Source organism: Prionailurus bengalensis, chromosome B1 (genome assembly GCF_016509475.1).
Source record: "Prionailurus bengalensis isolate Pbe53 chromosome B1, Fcat_Pben_1.1_paternal_pri, whole genome shotgun sequence".
NCBI lineage: Eukaryota > Metazoa > Chordata > Mammalia > Carnivora > Felidae > Prionailurus > Prionailurus bengalensis.
This window is the reverse complement of record NC_057344.1, coordinates 164,805,971-164,833,317: the sequence shown is the minus strand read 5'-3', so window position 1 is coordinate 164,833,317 and position 27,347 is coordinate 164,805,971. Positions and strand designations below refer to the sequence as shown.

The window sequence follows — 27,347 nt, the reverse complement described above, 5'->3', positions numbered from 1 at the left end:
TTGATTACCTTAGTTGTCTGTGACTTTAGAAAGGATTGGTTCCATCTGAAACTGGGGCTCCATTTCTTTTCGTTAGAATGAAAATAACCAGTTTTACATAATATACAATTTACCTAATAACTCCCACTTTCTGAAATATATCTAAGAATAAGGAATTAAGCCAAATACACCCGTGCCAACATTGACTTCAAAGTTACACTAAATCTCACATAGGTAGATCGTGAAAGTTCTCTAGGTCTTGACTGTAGGCCCTTAGTTTCTGTTTTTGATTAAGTTCCATGATGGAATTGTTTTTTGGTTTACTAAAATGAGATCAGGGACCCAGGAGCAGGTGCTGAGTGACGACGTGGTCTGTCAGCAAAGGAAGAGATGTTAAAAAGGGACAGTGTGGCCTTGTTCGCCTCAGGGATGCAGTGTGGTGTCATTATGGAAACCTTATCGTGAGGGTCTTGGGCCATCGTTAAAAAGGTCACATATATTTTTTATGGGCCCCTGCTTAAAATGGCGGGGAAAGTGGGAGGACCACTTTTTCCTAGAGTGTTGTCAGTATATCTGTCTTCTGAACGTATCTTCAGTGTCTCGTTACCAGGACATTCCACAGCTTAGGATTTTAGATATAACTTCTTAAAATCCTCTCCTTCTTCACTTCTAACCCGCCTTGTGTTAGCCAGTTACATATTCAGAATTCTCAATTCTTAATTTTAGAATTAAGATTGGTCAATTTTACAGGTGGATTATAAGTTTAGTATAAATACAGTCAAAATCCCAAATAACAGTGTGATTATAGCTAAATCTAACTGTGTGCGTGGGAAAGATAATGGCAAAAAAAGAAACGTTGTTTTAAGAAGCAGAATTGTGGGTATTTAAAAGATATGGAAAAGCTTGTTGATTAACAAGCTATATTTTACTGTTTTTAGGATAAAATACTACTTTTGGCAGAGTCATGCCTTTGCAAATCATATGGTTAAAAACTTACTCTTTAAAAACACAGATGCATACTCTATACACTGTATATGCTGTATATTAGCTAACTTGACGATAAGTTATATTTAAAAAAACAAAAAAATAAAATTAATTTCACCTATTTCTTTTTACTTTTGAACATGGCTAGTAGAAAGCTTTAAATCACGTATGTTGTCTATAGTATTATTTCTGTTGAACAGCATTGAGATAGAAAGCCTGAATGATATAAAGTCAATGTAATAGGTAAAAAATAACAATGGAAAATAAAAACATAGATGCAGGTGCATACAAGTAATATGACAATGGCATTGCACAGAATCTGGAAGAAAAGAGAAAAGCATGGAGAACTTAACATTACTCCTGCACAGTATACCTCAGCAAACGTCCTTTGAGGGCTTGCTGGGGTGACGCACTCCACCCATTTTCTTGTGCAGCAAACAGACAAACTGAGAACCATCGTCTTTAGGATGAACGCTGGCAGAGAGAGGCATCAGTGGCCAGGTTTGGAGGGCGGATGAGGGGGAGTAAGCCGGGACCCACCCAGGTCTCGTGCACAGACAGGGGGAAGGCAGGTGGCTCTTGAGATTCTAGAATAGGTTATGGTGGGGGCGCCTGAGTGTCTCAGTTGGTTAAAAATCCAGGTCATGAATTGGGCTCAGGTCAAGATCCCAGGGTCATGAGATTTAACCCCGCATTGGGCTTTGTACTGGATATGGGACCTGTTTGAGATTCTCTCTCCCTCTCAGCCCCTTCCCCGCTCGCATGCGCACACTAGCACTCACTCTCAAAAGAAAAAAAAAAAAAAGAATTGGTTATGGGGAAAGAGCTTTTTTAAATCAGGAGGAATGGAAACCAAAGACAGGAATTTTAAAAGAATTGTAAAGTAACTTTTTCTTTCAAATCTGCAACTACCTCCCAGGGAGTCCTCTCAGTAGGTACCAAAAAAAGGCATCTGTTCCTAAAAATAAAACCTCTTAGCACAATGGGAATAGGCGAATATTTCCTTATGAGAATAATTATTCTTTGATCTCCTAGCCAAAATTCTTTCTTAGTAGGAGAATAATAAAAAAAACAATGAGACATACACACATACATGCAGTGGAGTAAGGTAAGAAGAGTCCGCTAACAAAGTAGATGTATAGACATTCCCACGGGAAGGTTACAGGCGTACTCAGTGACAAAAGCCAGGTATAGGATTCATAGGCATAGCGTGAACCCCTGCGTGTAGATAAATTTAAAACTGATTTCATTGTATATTTGCGCATACATAAATATAAGCACAAAGGTCTCAGGACACGTGTCTGACTGGTAAGGAAAGGGAGAAAACGGTTTTCTCTTTTTAGTCTATTTTGCTCTGACTTTGCCTATATGAGTATTTTGCTATGTGGACACATTACTGTGTCATTCGTATAATATGTGCATGTGGGCACACATGGGTATATGCACTCTCAAAGCCAAAGCTAGCAGCCTATCAAATGATAACATGCAAAATGTATTTCCATTTTTGAGTGGAAAATGAGAAAAGCATGCTCACTCTTGGAATGCTTATTTGCCATTGTTTTGGAAATATTAGCCAGTGTGATTAGATAAAAGGAAGAAAGAAGGGGCATAAATAATTGGAAAGGAGGATGGGGCACCTGAGTGGCTCAATCAGTTGAGCATCCGACTCTTGATTTTAGCTCTTGATCCCAGGGTCAGGGGATCAAGCCCCGCTGTCGAGTGCGTGCACTCTCTCTCTCAAAGATAAAAAATAATAAAAATAAATAGCTAAAAATAAATAAATAATTGGGAAGGAGTAGGCAGAAATGATCATTTGTTGGAAATGAAATGATTAAATTCTACCTGGAAAGCCACAGAGAAATTTCATTAACACTTAGAAACAGCAAATAAATATGTATATATTATATGCATGTAGAATTCTATAAACGAGTTATTTTGGGAAAGCTGCTTACAGGAATTTTTAATAAATGGTTGTCTCTGAGGAGTAAGGAGGGGTTGGAGGGGAAACTTGCTTTGTAAATTTTTTCACTTTCACTTTTAAATGAAATTTTGTATCATGTTTATGTGTTAATGTAGCAAAAAATAACTAGCTTAAAAATGAAGTAATCTTCTTTGAATAACTTTTATTATCTTAATATTTAATATTTAAATATCATTTAAATATTTCAGTATTTAAACTTTTATTTGAATAATAGCTATTCCCCTAATAATCAAGATAAGACAATTAGGAATACTTGGACAAACATGTAAAATAAAAGGAGAAAATAGAAAACCCCAGAAAAAGGTAATGGATTGGAAAATATGAAACAAAACATTTTGTAACAAAACAGCACATTTGTGATTACAAGGGAAATAAAGCATGCAAAAAAAGTATTTGCTGTGGCCAGATTACAAGGAAAGGGCCTGAGTGTGACTTTAGGGGAGCCAAGGATTTGAAGCAGAGGAATGACATAAGACTTTCCAGCAAGCCCTCTAGGTGATTTTAATATTTATCCTTTGTTGAGGACAACTACTTTATACATTTATTGTGGTTTATATATTACTATTTTAAGATTATATTTTTAAGTAATCTCTACACCCAATGTGGGGCTTGAATTTGCAACCCAGAGATCAAGAGTCGCCCGCTCCACTGACCGAGCCAGCCAGGCCCTTCTGTTTATTATTTTTGTATTGAAATTACTCCTGGGGCACCTGGCTTGGTGGTGGGGCACGTGACTCTTGATCTTGGGGTTGTGAGTCCAGGCCCCATGTTGGATGTAGAGATTACTTTAAAAAAATAATAAAATCTTTCTCAAATTCCACATATGAATGAAACCATATGATATCTTTCTCTAACTTATTTCGCTTAGCATAATACACTCTAGTTCCATCCACGTTGTTGCAAATGGCAAGATTTCATTCTTTTTCGTCACTGAGTAGTATCCCATTGTGTGTGTGTGTGTGTGTGTGTGTGTGTGTATGTATATATACGTGTATATACGCATATATACATATATGGACATATACATACTACATCTTTATCCATTTATCAGTCAATGGACACTTGGGCTCTTTCCATAATTTGGCTATTGTTGATAGTGCTGCTGTAAACATTGAGGTGCATGTGCCCCTTTGAATCAGCATTTTTGTATCCTTTGGGTAAATTCCTAGTAGTGCAATTGCTAGGTCGTAGGGTAGTTCTGTTTCTAAGTTTTTGAGGAACTTTGAGGAACCTCCATGCCGTTTTCCAAAGTGGCTACCACAGTTTGCATTCCCACCAACAGTGCTAAAGGATTTCCCTTTCTCTGCATACAAAACTCAACAGATTAATATGCAGGAAGGGAAGGAAAAATAAGATAAAAACAGAGACGGAGGCAAACCGTAAGAGACTCTTAAATACAGAGAACAAACTGAGGGTTGCTGGCAAGGAGGTGGTAGGGGATATGTGAAATGGGTGATGGGCATTAAGGAGGGGACTGTTCAGGATGAGCATTGGGTGTCACATGTAAGAAGTGAATCGATGGGTTCTACTCCTGAAGCCAAGACTGCACTGACTGTTAACGAACTTGAATTAAAAAAAAAAAAAAATCTTTAAAAAATAAAAAAAGAAATTATTCTATACTCGGTCTTCCTGGAGGGCAGGGACCATGTTTTCTTAATCTTTAGCAGTTACGACAGTCTATAGCTTCAGTAAATGTTACCTGAGTGAAACTGAGATCTATTGAGGAGTGGACGCTGCAGGACCACTGGATCTAGAGGCTGTGGAAAGGTGGTAGAGTGGTTCCTGTATTCAGGTATTCATTCATTTATTTATTCAGTAAATTTTATAAAAGCAGCTGCTCCTTGCCAGGTGGTATGCTGAGGTTACACAAGAACTACAATAGCTCTTACTTTTGAGGAACTTAGAGGGAAAGGCAGATGAGCTGGGACTTAACACAGATGTGCTAAGTGTGAGAGAACCACTCCTAGCATTGCTGGGGTCACAGAGGACCGCCCCTCCCAGCCTCTGCAGGTGGGAGTCAGGAAGAGTGGGAGGGCTCCCGTCTGCTTTCCCCTTAAAGACTGAATGAGTTGGCCAGATAACACGGGGAAGGGAGAGGAAGATGGGCCGAGGCCAGAAAGAACAGTCTGGTATCGGGTGTGTGGCAGGACCTGTGTGCAGAGCAAACCATAGGTAAGTATTTCTGGGTCTCAGTTTTTATTCATTTAATAATATTTATTGATTCATTTATTTTCAAGAAACTTGATTTAAAAGTGGAAAGATAGGAGGCTGAAGAGGAAAGGAGGCACTAGATCATTGAGAACCTTATTTGGTAAGGTTGAGACTTTGGACTTTATCTTCAGGTGGTGGGAGCCATTGAAGGATTTTAAGCCAGCGTGGGATTTGTGTTTGGGATGCCTCCTTTAGGCAGCTGTGTGGAGGAGGGGCTGGAGGGTACAGGGCTATGGAGTTAGGGAGATCCTGGGGAGACCGCTGTGGTCATCTGAGTGAGAGAATAAAGCCTGAGCAGGTCAGCACGGGATAGGTACAATTAAGTGTTTGGCAGGAAAATCGGGCAGTACACTCGGTAATTGACTGATGTGGAGAGTGTAAGAGAAGGGAAGAGTCCAGAGTGACTCCCAGGTTTCTGTTTCTGCTGGTGCCACCAGTGGGACAGAGTACAGGAGGATAAGCAGGCTTGGCATGGACAGATGGTCCTTCTCCGTGAGGTGATGGCTGAAAATGTGAAATGCAGGAAGAGGCTTGGGACAGAAGCCGAGTTTAGCTGTGGCAGTGAAACAGCAGGTGGGGTAGCCGGGCAGTAATGTGGTAGACAGTCCAAAACTACAGGGGGAAAGTGTGGGCCTGGAAACTCGAGCGTGGTTGAAGCTTGGGCGAAGGTGTAGAATGGACCAGACGAGGGTTAAAGATGGAACCCTGCACATGAAATCTAACAAGCTGGGAGAAGCGAAGGAACACATTAAGAAGCCAGAGGAGGAGAGAAGTAGGAGGGAAACCGGAGGGAGGGTCCTTCTGCGAGGCGTGGGAGGAGGCAGATTTTGCAAAGAATTGCTTCAGAGTTTCAGATACCATAGAAAGGTCAGATAAAATAAAGATCCGACTGTTGATTAGATTTGGCAGGTAAGGTGTTATTGGTGACCTTGGCAAGAAGTTTCAGGAGAGAGAGAGAGGAACAGACACCAAATTGCAGTGGTTGAAGAAGGAACAGGAGGTCAAGTGGAGATGGACCATGCAGGCGGTTCTTTTGGGAAGAAGCAGAGCTGAGGCCCGAGGAGGAAGAGGCTGTTTGGCCTTACCAGGAACAAAAAGACTACTGGCTTTTCTTCTATGTAAAAGAAACGATTATGTTATTTCCCAGTTAATTTTATAAAGAACATTGTGTGGTTCTCTGCTATGTTTCCAAAAATTATTACCAAAATCAGGCAGAGCTGTACGCTACTTTAAAGAAGCAAAGTGGCCTTATCTTCAGACAAAAATTATGTGTAGCCTCTGTCCGTAGGTCGAAAGGCATGGCAATACATTGACAGATGATTGTGCAGAGCCGAATCCTTTAAAGAAGTAACTGAAAATTCCCGAATGTTTTTCACTTTACACTTGGTGATTTCTTTTTTTCAGAAAGGAGTTCTGGCCTGTAGGTATTATTTGATTTTCGTTTATTTTAATAATAAATATTTCAGCAGTGTGATATCACTGTGGTAATAATCATGTACGTGGTCAGATTTAATTTATGTAAGATTGCATTTCATCGCAGGTACTGATGATATTGTAGGTCCTGAAGGCATGGAGAAATTTTGCGAAGACATTGGTGTTGAACCAGAAAATGTAAGTCTAGCCTATTAAGTTGGGCAAATCGGTTGATTATTTTTCTTGTCTTTTGTCCCTTGACAAATAAAGCAACAGTAAAGAAGGAATGGTGTGTTAGTTTTGTGAGGCAATCTAAGAAACAAGTTCCAATTCTAATTGGATTTCTAAGCAAAATTTTTTTGTTTTAATTGGCATGGTGTAACTAGTCAGTCATGTTTTCCTCTTGTTTGTTTCTTGTATCTACAAGGTACGATAGTAAAGTAATTAAACTAGATGTTTAGAAAGTGTTATGGGCATGTGTACCTCCCGTGAGACATGAGCTGGGGGGCCGAGTCATAGTCTATTCTGTACCTTTGTCCCCTTCCCTAGTTCAGCATAATGTAGAGTTTGTCCAGATTTTTGAGTAATTAGTTATTCATAGGGGTTTGGAATAAGTTGTAATTATGAAGAATCTTTCATAGCTCTTTCACTTCCGATTAAATTTAACTCAGGGATTGCTTTTTAGTATAAAGGCCTTAAGTATTTTCTTTAAAAATTTTTTTGAGAAGTTATTTTTTATGCTTAATTATTTTTCCCAACTCTTATCGTCCTGTTATTGTTGAATATTTTTTTCCTGTTCCTACATCATCTCTCTTACACTAAAATGAAAAGTTATGCTCATACAGGTGCCCTGGTTCATTAACTATGCAGTTTAATATTGCATTAGCCTCCAATTTAACAAATATGTCTAAGGTCCTAAATGAGTTTATGATGGGGAAGAGATCACAAGAGATCATCCCCCTCGTATAGACTCTTCTTGGAAGATAGGTGCTGCCCATGCACATATGTCATGCTCTTAAAACTGGAAATTAAGACTTCACACTTTTGGGGCGCCTGGGTGGCTCAGTCGGTTGAGCGTCCGACTCTTGGTTTCAGCTCAGGTCATGATCTCACGGTTTGTGAGCTTGAGCCCCGCATCGGGCTCCGTGCTGGCAGAGAGGAACTTGCTTGGGATTCTCTCTCTCCCCCTCTCTCTGCCCCTCCCCCAGTCGCTCTCTCTGTCTCTCTCTCAAAAATAAATAAATAAACTTTAAAAAAATTAAAAAAAAAAAAAACCCCAACTCTAAAGACTTCACACTTCATTCTTAAAACTTTTCTTACCCTTGACATTTGTATGCCTCTGTCCTCTCCCAACTCCCTCCAGCACCTTACATTTTCTAAAGAGCCTTTTGCTCATTACGTGGATTTTTGTCTTGTAGTTTTTATTTTAATGTGATCTAGTTCAGTATCTTAATGAACTATTCATTTTGGTATAAAGGTTTGGGGAGAACTGCCAGTAGTATTTTGTCTGATCTTGCCCATAGACTAGTCGTAAGCATAGAAAAGAACACTTCAGAGGCACTTGGTGGCTCAGTTGGTTGGACGTCCGACTTTGGCTCAGGTCATGATCTCATGGTTTGTGGGTTTGAGCCCCTTGGCAGGTTCTGTGCTGAAAGTTCAGAGCCTGTAGCCTGCTTCGGATTCTGTGTCTCCCTCCCTCTCTGCTCCTCCCCTGCTCGTGCTCTGTCTCTGTCTCTGTCTCGCTCAAAAATAAACATTTTTTTTAAAAGATTAAAAAAACAAACAAACACTGGCTTATGAAAGAAGTTTCCTGATGACAGCTGGGCCAACGTTGGCAGAATATTTTCTGGACTGAATAATAAGAAGGGCAAGAGTGAGTTGGACCTGAGAGCAGACCCAAAGGTTCTCTCCCTCTCTCTCTTAAATTTTTATTTAGTTTTGGGAGAGCGCAAGCCGGGGAGGGACACAGGACGGGGACGGGATCCGAAACAAACTTTGCGCTGACAGGCTGACAGCAGCAAGCCTGATGTGGGACTCGAACTCACGAACCACAAGATCATGACCTGAGCCAAAATTGGATGCTCGACCAACTGAGCTACCAAGGTGCCCCAGACCCAAAGGTTCTGCCCAGGGGACTGTCATCAGCCTATGATCAGAGGTGGGCAACAGGGCCGGAAAGGGAGGAGACTGGGAGGCCAGGGTCAGGCTGCAGGTGTGAGAGGCACTGTCTGAACATTTATTCTCAGAGGCCCGGAGGCCTGTCAGGTGGGAGGGAGGGCTGGTGTTGATTCTAACTGAAGAAAGGCACAGTTCTTCAAATAGCAGTACTCCGTAACAGAGAGCTGCTGTTATTATCCTTTTGGGGGGCAATGGTGTCCCTTAGTTCTCCTCTTAGGAATAGAACTAGACTTAACATGTTGAATCACATTGAAGACTAGGAAACTGAATTCAGAAGATTATTCTAAAGTATTTATTACTGTACTTCAGTTCTAAGCTGCCATTAATAGAAGTTGTATATCATCACTAAGAAAGAAAAAATGTTGCTAAATAAACTCTGATATGCATCCATTTGGAATGCATCCCAATTTCAGAAATGTTAACATTTGAAAAAGAAGAAGTAAAATTGTTTTTAAAGCCTTGTCCTCATTGTTGAGTTAGCACTTTCAAATACTTTAAAGTACTTAAAACCTTCACCTTGCCTGATACTTATAGCCTAGGAAATTTAAGCAGGTTTGTAAAATTCAAATCTGTCATTTACTACGGCCACAGCAAAACCTTTTGTTTGCCTAATTAGCTTCCTTATTAGCTACCATAAGAAAAGTCCATTTTGTGTAAAGAAATACTCATCGTGAATATCTACTTTGACTTTTTAGCCACATTTCATGCATACTTGTGTGTGTTTCTGTGCCCTAACCTTTTTTTTTTTTTTTTTAATTTAACAAGTGTTTATGTGGAACTTTAAATCTTTCTTATTGAGCATTTAGTATATATATTGTTTGAGAACGTAGGAAGTTTGAGTTCTAGAATGTGGGTTAGGGGCGCCTGGGTGGCTCAGGCATTGAGCATATGACTCTTGATTTTGGCTCAGGTCATGCTCCACATCCGGCTCAGTGCTGACCATTCAGAGGCCGCTTGGGATCCTGTCTCTCTTCTCTGCCCCTTCCATGTGCACACGTGCTCTCTCTCTCTCTCTCTCTCTCTCTCTCTGTCTCAAAATAGTTTTTTTAAAACTGAAAATGAGGGTTATTTCACCTAGGTAAATTGTTATGTGGGAGTCAGAATTCCAAGAAAAGCTGAGGGATGAGGGGAAATCCACTAATGTGTAAATATTTGGAAGAACATGTGTGCTCTTTTGGGGAAGTTTGGGTCTCTTAAGTTAAAAAATTTTTAACGTAGGGGCGCCTGGGTGGCTCAGTCAGTTGAGCTTACAGCTTCGGCTCAGGTCATGATCTCGTGGTTTGTGGGTTTGAGCCCCGTGTTGGGTTCCATGCCGACAGCTCAGAGCCTGGAGCGTGCTTCAGATTCTGTGTCTTGTCTCCCTCTCTCTCTGTCCCTCACCTGTTCATGCTCTGTCTCTCTCTGTCTCAAAAATAAATAAACATTAAAAAAAAATTAAAAAATTTTAACCTATTAAGCAATGCTGTTTTGTGATGGTGTGCATATGTAGAAACATTGGTTTACTAATCAGTGCTAGTAATCTACCTAGTAATCTAGATTGTTTAATCTAAAAACCCTAGTGACTTTAAAAATTGATACGTACTGATTTAATTGAGATTTGATGAAAGGGCTTAGAGATTCAGTGGGTTCTCACTGCTAATCACTTCTAACGTGGAAAACCATAGAGTCAGCATCAAGAGAAAGCTTTTCATTAATCTTGCAGTTATAAATTAGACAAAGCTGGACATTTTTAGTCCACAAGCTAGCTTGCTGGCAAACGCAAGGACCGACTTTCTGAACCTCCTAAATAGTATTGTTCTGCAGTACTTAATTTGTGTCGTGGCTTTCAGAGGCCAATTAAATCATCTGGAGTGATTTCTAATTGACTGCTTGCCTTACTTTTTTCGTGTTACATCATCCCGATTCCTTTTACCACCGTCGCCATCTGACCCAGTGGGGCACGTGGGTGATAGATGAATGGTTGGGTTGGTTCTTCCAGCCGTCGAAATGAAGCCTTCAGGTCCTGTGTAAAGAAATCAAATTAGCTGCCAAAGTGGAACATGCTAGTCCCTGGCCAATTTTCACAGATCTATTTTCTTACCATTGATTTTTTGTTTGTTTGTTTGTTTTGTTACAACAAATGGAGATGTAGCCATTTAGCAGTGAATATGTGATCCCCAGGTCAGGACTTGGATGTCCGTTAGGTGTGGACAATGTCCTGAGGTACGCAGTCCCACAGAGTGGCAGGATGGTCCTCGGAAATCCCTGTCCCTCTTCTTTACCCTCTTCTTGGATGGATGGCCTCAGCTCTTTCCCTCTGCAGAGCCCTGGATAGTTGGAAGCTAGATGCGCTTTTGAAATGTAATTTTGTCTTTACTCCTTCAGGTATTTATTAAACTCACTGGCAGTATCTCTGTGTCGTCTTTTCTCTAAAGCAGCTAAGTGACAAGCAGTGCCATAAACTAGAGTTGTTACAGTTCCTGATGCCTACGGAGTTTCAGAAGATTCACTAAAAGCGAGAGTGGCGCCCCGCTGAGAAGTGATGGGGCCCTGTCACGCATCCTGTGCCCATTCCAGGCACAGCGCTATTTAAGTGGGATGTGGGGCCACTTCACAATAATTTTCTTCAGTGTGTATAGTTCAACTCACAAACACTAATGTATTTGTGGTACAGCTGCATTATTGTGTATGACTCACCACTTGCCTCTTTATTTTTCAGCCCTCTGATCTACAGCTTGCTCTTTTCACTAAATCTTGGAGATTGTTCCCTATTTGTACTGATAACTCTACTTCATTTGTCTTAATGGCAGCATAGTATTCCTTTGTATAGAAAGTATTCAGCAAGGAAGTATGTACTTAGTCCCTGATTAATGTTTGGTTGTTCTCAGTCTTTTGCTGCTATAAATAATTCTGCAGAAAATATTGTTGAATATACATCTTTGTGTTCGTGCACAGGTATAAGTTATAATATAACTTTCCTTAAATGGAATTGCTGAGTCAAACACTGGTTTTAATTTTGATAAATACTGCAGAATTGCCCTGTGGAGAGGTTAATGGCTTTACATTTCCACCATTCTGCATCATAAGAGTTCACGTCTCCCCAAGCCCTTGTCAGCAGATGAATTACCAAGCTTTTGGATGCTTCCCAGCCTAGAGCTCATTTTTGAAGTTACCTTGTTGATATTCCAGTGACTAAACTGCGGCGAACAGAAGCATTTGGAGAGTTGTTAATATAATTAATTACTGAGATCTGTCGTTCTGATTTGATTGGTCTGTTTTTTTGTTTGTTTTTATACAGGTAGTTATGCTTGTCCTAGCTTGGAAATTGGATGCACAAAACATGGGTTATTTTACTCTGCAGGAATGGTTAAAAGGAATGACTTCTCTACAGTAAGTCCCGCGGCTGCCCTGGTCGGGAGGCGGGGTGGCGTCCTTGCACTCCCCAGCTGGCTGCCTCCTCCCTGGCGGGTCAGGAGCCTGGGTTGGGTGACTGCAGGAAAGCCGGGTGACCTGGCAAGCTTCACCTGTGGCTATAGGTGTAAAGGCCAAATCCCATTTTCATGATGAAGAGAAGACAGTATGCATGAAGTTTTGCAATTATAATTTTTATATAATGTGTATTGTTTATTTTAGTATTCTTCTAGAGCAGAGCTGCCCAATAGAAAATAGACCAGCCTGTCCTCTTCTCACAGATGTGAGCCACATATGTAATTTTAAATTTTCTAGCAGTCCCATTAAAAAAAAGTTAAAAGAAACAGGTAAAATTAATTTTAATATATTTTATTCAACTCCAGATATCCAAAATATTATTTCTTATTCAGACATGTAATCAATATTTTCAAAATTTATGAGCTGTTGTACATTCTTTTTTTCATATTAAGTCTTCAAAATCTGGTACATATTTTACATTATGATCCCTCCCAGTTTGCATTAACTGCATTTCAAGTGCTTGATGGCCATGTGTGTCTAGTGACTGTCATATTAGCACAGGCTCAGAGCTTAAAAAGCAAAGGGCTATCAGCATCTGGTTTACAGTTAGGGAGAAAAAGTTGACTGAAGTTTAACTTATAAATGAAAATATGTATTTTATATATTCTGATTTTACCTTTGGGCAAAATTGGAACTTCATTACTCCAATGGTTAAAAAATAATAATAAAGAGTCTATTTGTGTTACCCAGAATGAGAAAAAAAACAGTGGTTTTATGTGTTCATTTTGTGTGTGTGTGTGTGTGTGTATGTGTGTGTGTGTGTGTACACAAAGTTTCATTCAAGTAAACAGTTGTTACTCTGTATTCTGAATTGAAGGATACAGTTGAGATGGGTAAGTAAATATTTCAGTGGTACCTGAAGAAGAGATTATTAACATAGTAACTTTGATCTAGGAATGACTCTTTTTTTTTTTTTTTTTTTTTTACTTTTACTAGGAATAATAGACTTTGACATTTACTGGATTGAAATTGGAGTGGAAATGGTTTTATGGTTTTATTCAAATAATTTTGGAATTTGCCAAAATTGTTATCCATTTGTTATCGATAACAATGCTTTATTTGCACCATGCTTTAGTAGTTCTTAAGTCATTTTGTTGCTTTTCCATTTGAGCCTCACAGCTGCCTTCCTTGTGAGGAAGACAAATCAGGCTTTATCCTGCACATTTTACAAATGAGGAAACTGAGGCTTAGAAGGGACACATGGGATACATGATGTGTTAAAGTAAGTGGCAGAAATGGGAAGAAAACCCAAGACTTCTGGTCTTTTTTTTTTTTTTTTTTTAATGTTTATTTTGAGAGAGAGCACAAGCGAGCAGGGGAGTAGTAGAGAGAGAGGGAGAGAGAGAATCCCAAGCAGGCTCCACACTCAGCACAGAGCCCGACGTGGGGTTTGATCGTAACCGGAGATCATGACCTGAGCCAAATCAAGAGTTGGATGATTAACTGACTGAACCACCCAGGTGCCCCAAGACTTCTGATTCTTAAGTCACATTCTTCCTTTAACAACTGTTGTCTGATGGCAAATGAGTTTTAGGTAAAGCCATATGCTTTCCTGTCATCATGCTCTAGAATTTTAGGGTTAAGTCCTCTGAAATCTCTTTAAAAACTATGTTTGTCATGTTGGGAACATCTCCTTAACAATTTTAACTCTACTAACTTTCACTGTTTCCCCCCCTGCCTTTCTTAACTGCCTTCTGAATACAGCACATAATGGCTGCACTTTTTAAAGGGGGGCCCGTGTAATGATGAATGCATGGCCATATCAAGATTTTATTTCAAGCCTTCAGAGGAGGCACCATTAGTATGTTTCGGGCACATTTTCATTTGTCTTAAGAGGCTATAATATCCATTTTTAAGTAATTCTAGATTATTTTTTACACTTGCCTTTACAAAAGAATGTTACACACTGCCGGGCCTTTCCCTTGCGTTTTGAGGGCCACACCACCTGGGAAGTATGCAGTTTCCTGGGAGGTCTATGTAAGTTCAGGGAGGGCAGAGGGGAATTGCAGGGACCCCACCCCGTAGGTTCTTTGTTGGGAACCCTGCTTGCCACTCAGTGTGACACACACGGGGGCAGCTGGGTTCCTCTAGGGTACTGCCACTTGGTCCTTGTAGTTCAAGATGAGGTGACAAGCTGGGTCCACTCTAAGGGCAGGGAGGAGCCTGCTTTCTTCTTGTGTGATACGAAACTCGGAGACTGGTTTCCTCATCAATGAGGAAGAGATCATTACTCAGAACAACCTTTAAGGTTCTCTATGGTTCAGAATAGTCGAATTGCAAGTTTTAAGAACCTCGACTCCCCCTCCCTTAACCTCCCTGGATTCATTTGTTCAGCAAGTGTTTGGATAGCAGCGTGTGCCAACTGCAGTATTCTGCATTCTGGGGAAATAAAACTCACGAGCAAGATAGTCCTTTTGGGGCAGGGGCTCAGAAGCAAAGTGCAGCCAAAAGATCCAAAAATAGTAAGGCCACTTCTCTTTATGCTTCTCGAATTGATTACATAAGTACTGTATTTGTAAGGTGTCCACACCCGGTAAATAAGAATACTCACAGACGAATATGCTCTAGAGATAGAAAGTAGTCTGTCTATTGAATTGCCTGTTTTGTCTTCTAGTTTGGATTTTTGTCTTTTTTGCCCTTTTTTGGTTTTATTAAACCTGTCCAGTGAAGTGTCTTGAACTCAATCTGGAATTAAAGTGTATGTGACAATCCCTGTATTTATAATAGAGTATTTGATTAAGATGCTAGGTTTGAAGAAAATGGTTACTGGACAGAGGGAGTGGAGACTATGCTCTGCTGCTCCCTGGGTGTCTCTGGCAGCATGTCTAGAACCAGGAAAGGGAAGTGATGCTCTGTGACTCCCACCTGGGCTCTCAGAACTCCATCTCCTGGACACTGGGGAGGGGAGTGAGCTGTGTGCAAGCCCCACCAGGGCCAGTGTTTTGGCAGTGCTGGAAGGAGTGACGGAGGGCATCTGGCGGGGTGGGGGGGCCGATATGTTCATTCCATGTTCTGTAGCTCATTCTCAGTCAGGAGAAGGCACGACTCATTTCAGTGGACTGTTTGTTTTATCGCCTTGTTCGAACACGTGGGTTTAAGGTTACTTCTAATGAATCAAATTTACAAAGCTGTTTAAGCTAAACAAAAGTGTGTTAGACTTGTAGCTTACTTTGCATAGAAGTGAGGATTGGCTGGAAAAATACCTTTGGCTAACTGAAGGGGTGAAGGCCTTTCCCCAGGGAATGGAGAACTCCTTTTGGTTTTAACCTTTGGTGCTTATTGTCCCAATTTCTGGTGCTTCTGAATCTGTAACAGGAGCAGAAGTCACAGAAGAAATGATCCCACAGTATGGCCACGTTTTGTTTTGGAAAACGGTGCTCTTGAGCAGTGTGGCACTATGTCACTCAGAAAGTAACAGGAGTTTTCTTACGTGTGATACACCGGAAAGCGGGGGTGGGGAGGGGGGAGGGGGCAGGGGGGAGGCTGAAGATGTGGCTGCTTCCTGAAGTCCCCGGCTGGTTTGCTTCAACTTCCCGACCAGCCAGTTTCTTCACTTGATCTTGTTGAGTGGCCACTAGATGGCAACCTGTAGTTCTGACCGGGTGACTCAGAGGCGTGTTCCCTGCTGGGGGTCACTCCAGAGGCTCTGTGGGTCAGGGCCCTCGCCCCCCCCCCCTTTTTTTTAAACGTTTATGTATTATTGAGAGACACAGCATGAGCATTGGATGGGCAGAGAGAGGAGGAGACACAGAATACAAAGCAGTCTCTGAGCCATCAGCACAGAGCCTGATGCAGGGCTCCAATTCACAAACCGCAAGATCATGACCCGAGTCAAGTGAGACGCTTAACCAACTGAGCCACCCAGGCGCCCCGGGGCAGGGCCCCTTTTAAAGCAGATTAAACTCTTTATTGATGGTAATAGCTCTAACATGTGTAACTGTCTTTATTACATACGTGAAGTGAAAATTGTACTTTGGTATTTTATGCTTTATACTCCAGACAGGATCTCTGAGCGTCTTAAGACAAATGAAAACGTCTTTCAGGGGACATCTTTGGCCAGGGTGGGAGCTAGACTCCCAGGCATGCTAACGAACTTCCGTTTTGCCTTGCGGTTCTACCCAAAGACTCGTGGCTACTTTATTTTCTTTTAGCTATGTAGCAGATGTCTAAATGAGTGCTCTCTGCCCTTGAATCTGTTGAAACAGACATCTGTTCTTCTTCCTCTCATTGGACAGGACTAAACTAAACCCCCTGCCAAAATCTGGCCAATTTCCTGTGGCTTTGGTCCTTAACCTTCCTTTCCAGTGAAGAGGAGAGACCTCGGCCTTAAATATTTCGGGGTTAGCTGGTTTCTCTCCTCTTTGACCCTCTGCCATATTGTTAATAAAGTATCATTAGTTATTTATGTATATAGAAAAAAATCAAACCATACAGTAGAGTCCCCAGTGCAGAGAAGGCCCTGCTCCCTTCCTGCCTCCTAGACTCCCAACTTCCTGCTTTCTCGTGTGCCCTGTTAGCTTCTACCAGCCCTCTTTTGGGGGTTGGCGCTAGATCTCTAACTAGGCTATCGGCATCTCTCTTTTTTTTCTTCCCCAGCCTTTCTCCACAGAGATTCAGAGCGAATTTTTCAAGATGCAAGCCTGATTGTGGTCTCTCCCATGGTTGGAGGTGGCTTCCAGTGTTTTAGGATTCAATTTAAAAAACAAAAAACAGTATGGACCACAAAACCCTTTATGGCCTGGCCTCACCTCCCTTTCAGCCTTATCCTGGAACCACTTCCCCTCTTACTCTCTTCCGTTTGGTCACAGTGGGTTTCTTTAGTCTTTGAGCTTGGCATGCTCCCTTCTGCCACTGGGCCTTTGCGCATGCTGTTCCTTTTATCTGGAAAACCCTCTGCTCCAGAAATATCCCGTTTCTGCTCTCAGCCATTAGCTAACATTTCAGTCCCTTAAAGAAGCCTTTTCTGACTTCTTTTTTTTTTTTTTTTTAAATTTTTTTTCAACGTTTATTTATTTTTGGGACAGAGAGAGACAGAGCATGAACGGGGGAGGGGCAGAGAGAGAGGGAGACACAGAATCGGAAACAGGCTCCAGGCTCTGAGCCATCAGCCCAGAGCCCAACGTGGGGCTCGAACTCCCAGACCGCGAGATCGTGACCTGGCTGAAGTCGGACGCTTAACGGACTGCGCCACCCAGGCGCCCCTTTTCTGACTTCTTAAAACAATTTTTTTTTAACATCTATTCATTTTTGAGAAACAGAGCACAAGTGGGGGAGGGGCAGAGAGAGAGGGAGACACAGAATCAGAAGCAGGCTCCAAGCTCTGAGCTGTCGGCACAGAGCCCGATGCGGGGCTCGAACTCACGAACTGGGAGATCATGACCTGAGCCGCAGTCAGATGCCCAACCGACTGAGCCACCCAGCCGCCCCTGCCTTTTCTGACTTCTGAAACAGTCTAATTGTTATCTTTTTTAGTTTTCAAACATCCGGAAGAAATTCAGCACATTCTAAATTGTTGTAGATTCATAGAAGTGAAACATTTACTCTAATTTTTGACTTTTAGGTGTTTTATTATCTCAGTAGATTATGGGGACTATTTTGTAGTTAGCTACAAAAAGAAACCTTTACAAATTTATTGCTAAAGATAGATCAGTGTGCTGATCTATGATGTGAACGTATGAACAGTATTTTAGTTTATAAAGTATATAAACTGTTTACGTTGATAATACTTTTACTGTGTATTACTTATGCTTAGTGGTAGGTGAAAGCCCTACAGGGGAACACAAGAAAGCACGTCCAGCATTGAGAAGCTTTGATTTTGCTGATGGAAATGGTGACTCTTGGTTCTCATTTTTAAGGGCTAGATATGAGGAACAGAAAATTAGTTTGTAAAATTAGCCAATCAGTCTGCTTCCTTAGGAAAAATAAACAGTGTGTCCCTTATCTGTAAAAACAGGTTTTCATCACCAAAGCTCCCTGGAGATATAGCTGATTTCAAGTCTAGGGTAGAGAAAGTACAAGGTGAGCTGGAATATCTTGTACCATAAGCGAGGACGTGCTCAGAGACTGATGGCACATGTCAGAAGGACACTGGCACCAGCTTGAATGGGCCACTGCCCAAATGAGGACGATTTGTGCACCAAAAAGAATAAAGGCAGTAAAAGATTGTAACACTGAATAAAAAGCAAAAATCCCTAAGTCCAGAAAACGCAAAAGGTGGTGAGTAGAACTCTTCTTTATAGAATAACTTCAGCCGGTAAGGGTGATAGAGTCAGAAAAAGCACCGTTTTGCATCTTCAAATGCAAAGCCGATTCGGGTGGTATCACCAGTGGAGGCTAAAACCACCGGATGGAAGGTTGTTCGGGAACAAGATTCACAGTCTCAAGATATCATCCCATAGATTACATACTGTTTCAGAGGAGGGAAAATACCTGTTCATGGAGAATCGGGGGGATGTTACCTTAACTGAATGAGTCCATTTACCGTGACTCCTAATGGGACAGACTGACGTCACAAGTCCTCTCATGGGGTGCACTGAGAAGGGCCTCACAAGCGGCGTTGTCATAATCATTTAGCTTAAGTATAATCAGAGGGAAATTATCTGACAAACGGAGATTCTACGAAACAACCGTTCTCAAAACTGGCATTGTCGAGAAAGAAGAGAGGTGACACCCTTCTGGAGACTAAGGAGATACGACACCTAAAAGCAATGCGTGAGCCTTGATTGGATCCTGGATCAAGAAAAAGCATCTGTGAAGAAAATTGAGGGAACACTGGGGAACTTTGTATATGGGTTGTATATTAGCTAAGAAAGTTTACACTGACAGAATATTAGGAGTGATGATGGTATTTAAGTGTTTAGGAGTGAAGTGTCATCATGTTAGTAAGTTACTTTCAAGTGGTACGGAAAAAAGTGCACATGAGAGCACAAATGTGACAACGTGTGTTATGAACTGAGGGGATGGGTATATGGGTGCTTGTTCATTATTCTTTCCGTCTTTCTGTACCCTTGAAATTTTTAAAAATCAAAAACGTAGGGAAATGGGTCATCATGAATGTGTTGCAACTTCAGGGTTTTATTGTCTTTTGGTCTTCTGTTTCATGTTACTGCCCCAGTTAAGTAAAAAACTCAGGTTATAATTTGCCTTTATTCTGTTTTTCTAGATGTGATACAACAGAAAAACTCAGAAATACTTTGGATTACTTAAGATCATTATTAAATGATTCTACAAACTTTAAACTTATTTACAGATATGCATTTGACTTTGCACGGGTGAGTTCTCTGGAGCCTATCCAGATGTTTCCCTCTCCTCCCGCCCTCCCTCCCCCCCCTTTTTTTTAATTGCCTTTTGAGGTTTGCTTTTACATGCTGCAAGCAAAGAAGGTTGAGTAAGTTACTCCCAGGGTGCTAGTTAGGATTTCTTTCTACGTGTACGCTTTCTACACTAACCCTGATTCTGGGCAAAAATGTAGTTTGTTAGCAAAAAGCTATGGTGCCAGACCTTGAATAGCTCTTGCTATTGGCTCAGAAGTAATTTATAAACTGGCATGTAATAGACACTTTTCTAAATGTCTTTTAGATAGGCTTAGAAAAGCTTTTCATTCTCCTGAAACAACAAACCTTCACCCATTGAGTTACTGGAGTAAACTGCAGATCTGATTCTGTTTCACTTCCTGTATTGTATTTGGAAATCGTTTGAATTTCTGACTTAAGCTAATTGCAATGAACATTATTCAACCCTAATTTCCAGTCGTCATTTTGAAAAGTGAGCATCTTGTTGGTCACATCGTGAGGCTGGGCTAAGTGTGTGACCGCGGTTCTCCTGGAGCGGAATGAAGGCTCAGTTTTTCAGCCTCGTCACCGTAGGCAGTGGATTCTGAGGCACCAGTTGGCATTGTGTTCATTCGCCCGCAGTCCACAGCCCACAGGGTCACACTCCATTCAAGAGCGGTGTCGTGTTTTCTGTTAAGTTGGTGTGTTTGGTGCATTCAGGGCATTGGGCTTGATTGATCGATTGTGATTTAAAGCAGAGAATTCAGTGTCAGGTGACTCCCTTTTTTCTTACCACCATGTCGGTCTTTTTCACTGCTTACGTGCTTCGGCTCTGCTAGTTCCCCACCAGAGGTTTACCCGACGGTGAATTCTGGTGCATCTGCGGTAGCACATGAGTAGTTCTCTGTGGTGTCCTCATTTGTGCATTTTTGCATTTCTCGTAACCTTCACATAAAATCCCAACCCGTGAAAGTTTATAGATGTCAGAAATGGTATGGTGAAATTCAGATACAGTGTTCCACTAAATGGCATTAGCGTAATCGTATGCAGAAGTTATTTGCCAGATGCTTTTAGAATAGATACACAGTTTGTAGGATTAAGTATTTCATCCCGCGAGATCGTTTTCCTCCCAAAGTCAGCTGTTTCTTCCTGTTTGGTAAAGTTTGTGTAGAAGCGTTCTACCTTCTCACCAAAGTAAGCCTGTTTTCCAGCTTTTCTGTTTGGGGGCCAGAGTTGCCCACGTATCTGCCGTAGCCCCGTCGCCGGCCGTGGTCCGTCAGCGCAGCCTGTGCCCCGAGGACTCCTTTGCTCGCCTCTTGTGGCGCCTTCCACCGCAGCCTTGCCGATCCGATCGAGGCCCTCGGTCCTCCTTCTCCTTGCCTGCGCTGCTGTGGTCCCCTTATTCCCGGGGTCTGTCACGTCCCCTCCAGCATCACATTAGCAGGGTGCCACTCCTCCACCTTCGGCCCCAATTGGGCCGCCTTCCAGCGCCGCGAAGCCTTCAGTTCCCGGTGCCCGGATCTCACGTGGGGCTTCCCCATGCGCCCCCTGCAGCTGCTCTGCAGCCTCTCGAGTGACAGGCAGGGGCGTTTTCGGTCTACTACACCGAGGAGGAGAGTGGGCCTCGGAGAAGCAGACACATTGCACCGTGGTCACTCTGTCCGCGGCAGTGGATCCAGGACTCAGACCCGGGTTCTGGCCTCAAGTCCAGGCTGCCGGTCACCCCAGGCTTCCTTTCTCCCATGGCGCCTGTGTTGCGGGGAAGTCCAGTCAGCTGAACCTGCCGCCCGCCGTTTTTGGCCTTTCTGCTTTCTGCCTTTCGTCCCTCCGGGCCTCTGCCCGAGTCCTGTTGGTGCTCTCCCAGCTCTCTCCTGCGTCGGGCGCCTGGGCCCAGCCTCCCGGGTCCTCCTGTCCTGGGGGATCGTGCGCCTTCGCTGCATACCCTGGCGACCTCCTCCGGCTCGGCCGTGGCGTCAGGGTGGCGTCTGGGTACGACAGGCGTTCGTCTTCTCAGACCGAGCCAGGGACTGTGTCTTCTCTTTCTTCGCATCCCCAGTAACAGCCAGCAGAGGTCTTTGCTTTTGGTGAGCATTACCAGTGAATTAATAAGCCCCTTTATGGAAGGTGAAAAGCACGCATATTTAATCATTGCCAAATAGATTCAGTTTGGCTAAAATATGCTCTAAAATGGATTTAAAAGATTGTTTTCAATGTTTATTTTTGAGAGCAAGAGAGAGAGCGAGCGTGAACGGGGGAGGGGCAGAGAGAAAGCCACACACACACACACACACACACACACACACACACACAAAATCCAAAGCAGGCACCAGGCTCGGAGCTGTCAGCACAGAGCCCGACGTTGGGCTCAAGCCCACGAACGGTGAGATCACAGCCGAAGCTGAAGTTGCACGCTTAACCGAGACACCCAGGCGCCCCTAAGATGGATTTTTTATTGAATCCTTTGGTTTGCTTTGGTGTATTTAGCTGTATCCCACAAGATTTGAGATGTACGTATTTTCATTTGCACTGAGTTCAAAATGTTTTCTGTTTTCCCTTGTGATTTCCTCTTTGACCACTGGTTATTTACAAGCGTGTTGTTGGTGTTATTTTCCAAGTGTTTAGGACTTCCCACATAAGCCTCCTGTTATTGATACCTAGTTTAATTCTGTTGTGGTCAGAGAAGATACCCTGTGTAATTTCAGTTCACTTAGGGGTATGGGGACCTCATCTGTGGTCCAGAATGGTCTCGTGATGAATGTGTTATGTGTAAAACACACAAAAAGAATGAATATTCTGCTGCTGTTCGGGGAAGTGTTTTATAAATGTCAGGTCATGTCGGTTGATAGTGTTGTTCAGGTCTTCTGTATCCTTCCTGATGTCTGCCTGCTAGGCTCTGCCCCTCACTGAGAGGGGATTGTTAAACTCTCCAGCTCTGTTCCTCCTGTTGTTTCCAACATGGATTTTGAAGCAGATAACTAGGTTTAGATCTACTTCATGGTGTTCTATGCTCTTAAAGAATTGACATGTTAGCATCATGAAATGTCTCTTTATCTCTGGTAATATTCCTTAATTTGAAGTTTGCTCTGAGACAAATAAAGCCATTCCTGCTTTCTTTTGATTAAAGTCTGCATGATAGATCTCTTTCCATCCTTTTAAAACTTTAAACCTGTCCATGTGTCTTTATTTAAAGTGGGTTTCTTATAGGTAGGATATAGTTTCTTACAGATACCATATACACAGTCTGACAATACCTGTCTTAATTGAGATGCTTAAACCATGTACATTGAATGTGATTATTGCTATGGTTAAATTTACATCTCCTATAGTATTTTTTTCCTATTTGTCTTATCTGTTTTGTTTCTTTTTCCTTTTTATCATGACTTCCTTGGATTGAGTTTTGTTTGTTTTTTCTAATGATTCCATTTTAATCATTCCATTCCACTATTGTCTTAATAGCTGCATCTCTGTTTCATTTTTCTTGCGGTTGCTCTAGGCTTTACATATACATCTTTAAATTTTCATAGTCTACAAATAATATTCTACTACTTTATGTATAATGAAGAACTTTTATAACAGTAGACTTTCATTTTGCCCTCCCATACTTTCTGCTGCTGTTGTACATTTTACATATATATATATATATATATATATATATATATATACACACACATACATACACATGCTATAAATCTCACAATATATTGTCTTACTTAGTCTCTTCAAACTGTTACAACAAGATACCAGAGACTAAGTAGCGGGAATCTATTTCTGTAGAAGGGAGGCTGGGAGATCCAGGATCAAGTTGCCAGCAAGATTAGGTATCTGGTGATTGCCTGGAGCCTGATCCTTGAATGGCTGTCTTTTTGCTGTAACCTCACATGGCAGAAAGGAAGAGGGAGCTTCTGGGATCTCCTTATATAAGCGCACTAACCTCCAGCCTCGTGACCTAACCACTTCCCAAAGCCCACGCTTTCTAATAACCATCACCTTGGGGGTTAGGATGTCAACATACGAATGTTGGGGGAGCCACAGACATTCAGCCCATAGCATACATTGTTACCATTTTTGCTTTAAATAGGCAAAAATATCTTTGGTGCACCGTCTTTGTGCTCTTTATTTCTTTTGTGTAGATTCACATTTCTTCCTGGTATCATTTTCCTTCTACCCAAGAAATTCCCTTTAACATTTTTCATAGTACAGCTTTTCTGGTAATGAGTTCTCTAAGCTTTTAATTTGCCTTCAATTTAGAAGGTGCTTTTCTGGGTAAAAGATTTTAGATTGACTAATATTCTTTCAGTACTTTTAACAATCTCTCTCCCTTGGTGTCTCGTATAATTTCTGATAAGTCTGATGTTCATTTTTCCTTTGAACATAGTGTCTTGTTTTGTTTTTTATTCTCTTTTCACTGCTTTTCAGCAAGTTGATTATGATATGCATTGGCATAATTTTCCTTATATGTATTTTGGTTACGGTTTGTTTAGTTTTTTGAATCTTTGGACATATAGTTTGCATTAGATTGGGAAGTTGCTCAGCTGTTGTTTCTTCATCATTTTTTCTGTTCTCCTCTGCCCTCTGTCTGGGATTATAGTTACACCTATGTTAGATGCTCGATACCGTCCCACAAGGCAGTGATGCCACGTTCAGTTTTTTGGGTCCCCCCCCGTCCCCTTTGTAATATTTCTTGCTACATCTGCTAATATTAATCTTTTTTCTTCTGCAGTGTCTAGTTCTGTTAATCCTAGCTAGTGTATTTTTAATTTTAAGTACTGTAGTTTTTCATCTTTATAAGTTCCTTTTGAGCTTTTTTTATGTTTCTCTCCTCATTATGTGATAATATCTCCTACCTCTTGAATATCTAGAACATGTTTATGACAGTTGTTTTAACAACTTTATCTTCTGGTACCATCATGTATGTCGTTTTTGGATTTCTTTCTATTGCTTAATTTTTATCTTGATTATGCGTCGTATTTCACAAGTTCTTTACATTCCTAGTAGTTTTTGTTTCTTTGTTTTTTGATTGGATGCTGGATATTGTGAATTTTATGTTGTTGGTTCCAGGGTTTTCTAGTATTCCTTTAAGATTTGATTTAAAAGTTTTCCTGGTGTATAATTATAGTTACTTGGAGATTGCTGTCAGTCTAGGGGTGATTCAGCTTCACCGTAAGACTCTTTTTGAGGATTCTACCCCAGGCCATGTGTGTTAGGTCCTTTCACTGTAGCTGGTAGGAATGCAGGGGCTTCCTAACCCTACAGGAACCCTGCCTGCTTGTTTGCCGTGTGATTCCTTCCCCAGACTCAGGCAGTTTCCTCTTGCACAGACACAGAGAAGTCCTTGGCCAGTGACTAGGGAGACACTTTGTAAATGTCTAGATCCCTCTCTGTGTAGGTCCCACCTTGGTATTCTGTCCTACAAATTATAACCACCTTTGTGTCCTTGAACTCTTGTCTTTTCCAACTCAGCAAGACCACTGGACTTGGTTTGGGTTCCCCCTCCTGTGCTCTGGCCTCAGAGGGGTGTCCCAACAGTGAGCTGGGATCACCGTAGGGCTTACTTCCTGTCTCCTTTTTCTCAGTGGTCATGGTCCGTTGTCCAGTGTGTGAGAGGCATCACTTCATATATTCAGTCCAATTTTCTGGTTGTTGGAAGTGAAAGGGGAAATCTGATTTTTCTAACTGCATCTTGGTTAGAAGCAGAACTCAAGTTCTTCTTTTTCCCCCCTCTAACGTTTTCTTTTTTCCTTAACTTAACTTAACTTTTTTCCTTTTTTCCTTAACTTAAACATGACTCCTGGAGGTAATAATGTGTACTTAGCACAGCAGACCTTTTAAAAATCAAACTTTTAATAGAAGTGAAACTTTCTGATCGTTTTAGCATCTTAAATATTCCCTGTTGTAAGTAACAATGGCATATGTTAAATATTTTCATTTATACTTTAATGTACCAGGAAATAAATTATAGTACAATACTAGAAAGTGGTAAAATGAACTCTTTGACATCTCTCCACCAAGACTATAGTCCTGAGGATGTGATTGGGTTTTTTCCCCTCACTTTCAAACCTTGTAGCCAATTAAAAATAGTGCTTGGCTGTAAAGTTGCATTCTTTTTCTCCTAATTTTACTTTGACTTGAACTTAGTCTTATGGATGCCGTGGAATTGTGGAGCTTTAGAGCTGAAAGAAAGCATATGAGGCCACTTGGTCCAGTGTTGTTGTTACGTAGATGATGAGACTGAGCCAGAAAGGAGGGGACGGCAGGAGGGCCCAAGCACCGCCCCTGTGGTGCACGTCACTGTCTTCTCACAGAGCCACAGCGCCTTCCCTGACTGGAAACTGTCACCACCCTGTGGTGTCTTGTTGGAGGAAGATGGTGGGACATACATTCAGGGGCTGAAATGGCCAGTTTTTCCATACAAGTGGGATTTCATCTGAGTATTTTTATGTGGAAGGGTTTTTTCCTCGATGTAGGTATTATTATACAAGCAAATATCATTGTATGAATTCCTTTAAATAAAACAGCCATTTTTTCTTGATTCCTTTTTAATTTTTTTTAAGTTTGTTTGTTTTGAGAGAGATAGTGTGAGCAGGGAATGGGCAGAGAGAGAGAGAATCCCAAACAGGTTCCACACTCTTAGCACAGAGCCCCATTCAGGGCTTTGATCTCACAAACGGTGAGATCATGACCCGATCCAAAATCAAGTCGGACGCTTAACCACCTGAGCCACCCAGGAACCTCTTGATTCCAAAGGACCTATTGACAGTAAGATTGTACCAATGGAATGAGGTAAAAAACTATAGTAAGTTTTTGTTGATCTGGGAATAGTTATTAAATGTCCGTTAAATTTGATTTTTCTCCGTTCTCTGTGGCAGAGGCAGGTAGCGTGCTGAAGTCATGGAGCAAGTGGACACCTCGGAGTTTTGAGGAGGACAGATGTTGGGCTGAGAGGGCCTGAGAGCAGCAGCGTCTTAGCCCTGAGAAGAGCGGGCGTTCTTGGCCTTCCCCTGGCGGGATGTTTGGACTTGGTGCAGAAAGGAGAGATGAGGGGCAGATTGAGTGAGGAGGCTGTGGGCGTGGGGGGCAGAGGGACTCGAGAGGCCTCCTAGACCAACACAGGTGCATCCACACGGGGTGGGGAGGAAAGTGGAGTCAGGAGGAGCCGCCAGGTGGAGAGCAGGGAGGCCCTCCCTGTGAGGCGCGGGGGTGCAGGGAGCAGCGGGCGATTTCTCTGGGGGGAGTCCTTGCCCTTGCAGTCCTCAAACTAAAGCTTTAAGAAGTTGTAACAGAGGGTTCTGTGGAGGCAGAAGAGCCCGGTGGGAGCCCCTCTTACTGGGAGGCGCTCTCACGGTGGCGCTTACTGGGTGACAGGGTGGTTCCCGCAGCCTCCCTGGCTGTTCGTGCTTTGCCGGCCTCAGGCTCCCAGCGCTTCTGTGACCACTCCTGAGGGGGTGTTTCGGGAAGATGTAGGGAGCCCCACAGATCGAAGCTCCTGTGTCGTCTTCCTGTCAGTAAAATAGCAGCTGAGTCATGTCTGTCCATGCAAATTAGACATGACTGAGCACGTCACTCATAGAGTTTACTAAGGAAAGTTTTCCTAGGCCTCGTTCAGCAACCTCTTATCAGAGAATCCCACCCAACTCTAACCTACACCTGTTGCGGTGGTTTGAGTCACTTCTCCTAATAAATTTCTTACTTCTTAACCAGTGTGTCTGTCTAGTTTCCCTCTCCACACAGTCCCCCCAACACACACACACACACACACACACACACCCTCCACTTCTCATGTTTTCATTGTGAATTAGGAAGAAAACAGAAGGTTTTGTCCTGGGCGAGGACAAAAGCAGGAAGAAAGGAAGAATATGTAGTCA

The 27,347-nt window shown here is 42.1% G+C and overlaps 1 protein-coding gene across 7 annotated transcripts in view; it reads left to right on the top strand.

The window, feature by feature from the left end:
• The window catches only part of DCUN1D4 (defective in cullin neddylation 1 domain containing 4), an 85,567-nt gene that overhangs the window by 47,937 nt on the left and 10,283 nt on the right, over nucleotides 1-27,347 (top strand). For all 7 annotated transcript variants that reach the window (XM_043572683.1, XM_043572682.1, XM_043572684.1 and 4 more), the window contains 3 exons: nucleotides 6,696-6,766; nucleotides 12,024-12,115; nucleotides 19,377-19,485. In XM_043572683.1, coding sequence (XP_043428618.1) covers nucleotides 6,696-6,766; nucleotides 12,024-12,115; nucleotides 19,377-19,485 — 272 coding nt within the window. The remainder of the gene's footprint in view (nucleotides 1-6,695; nucleotides 6,767-12,023; nucleotides 12,116-19,376; nucleotides 19,486-27,347) is intronic.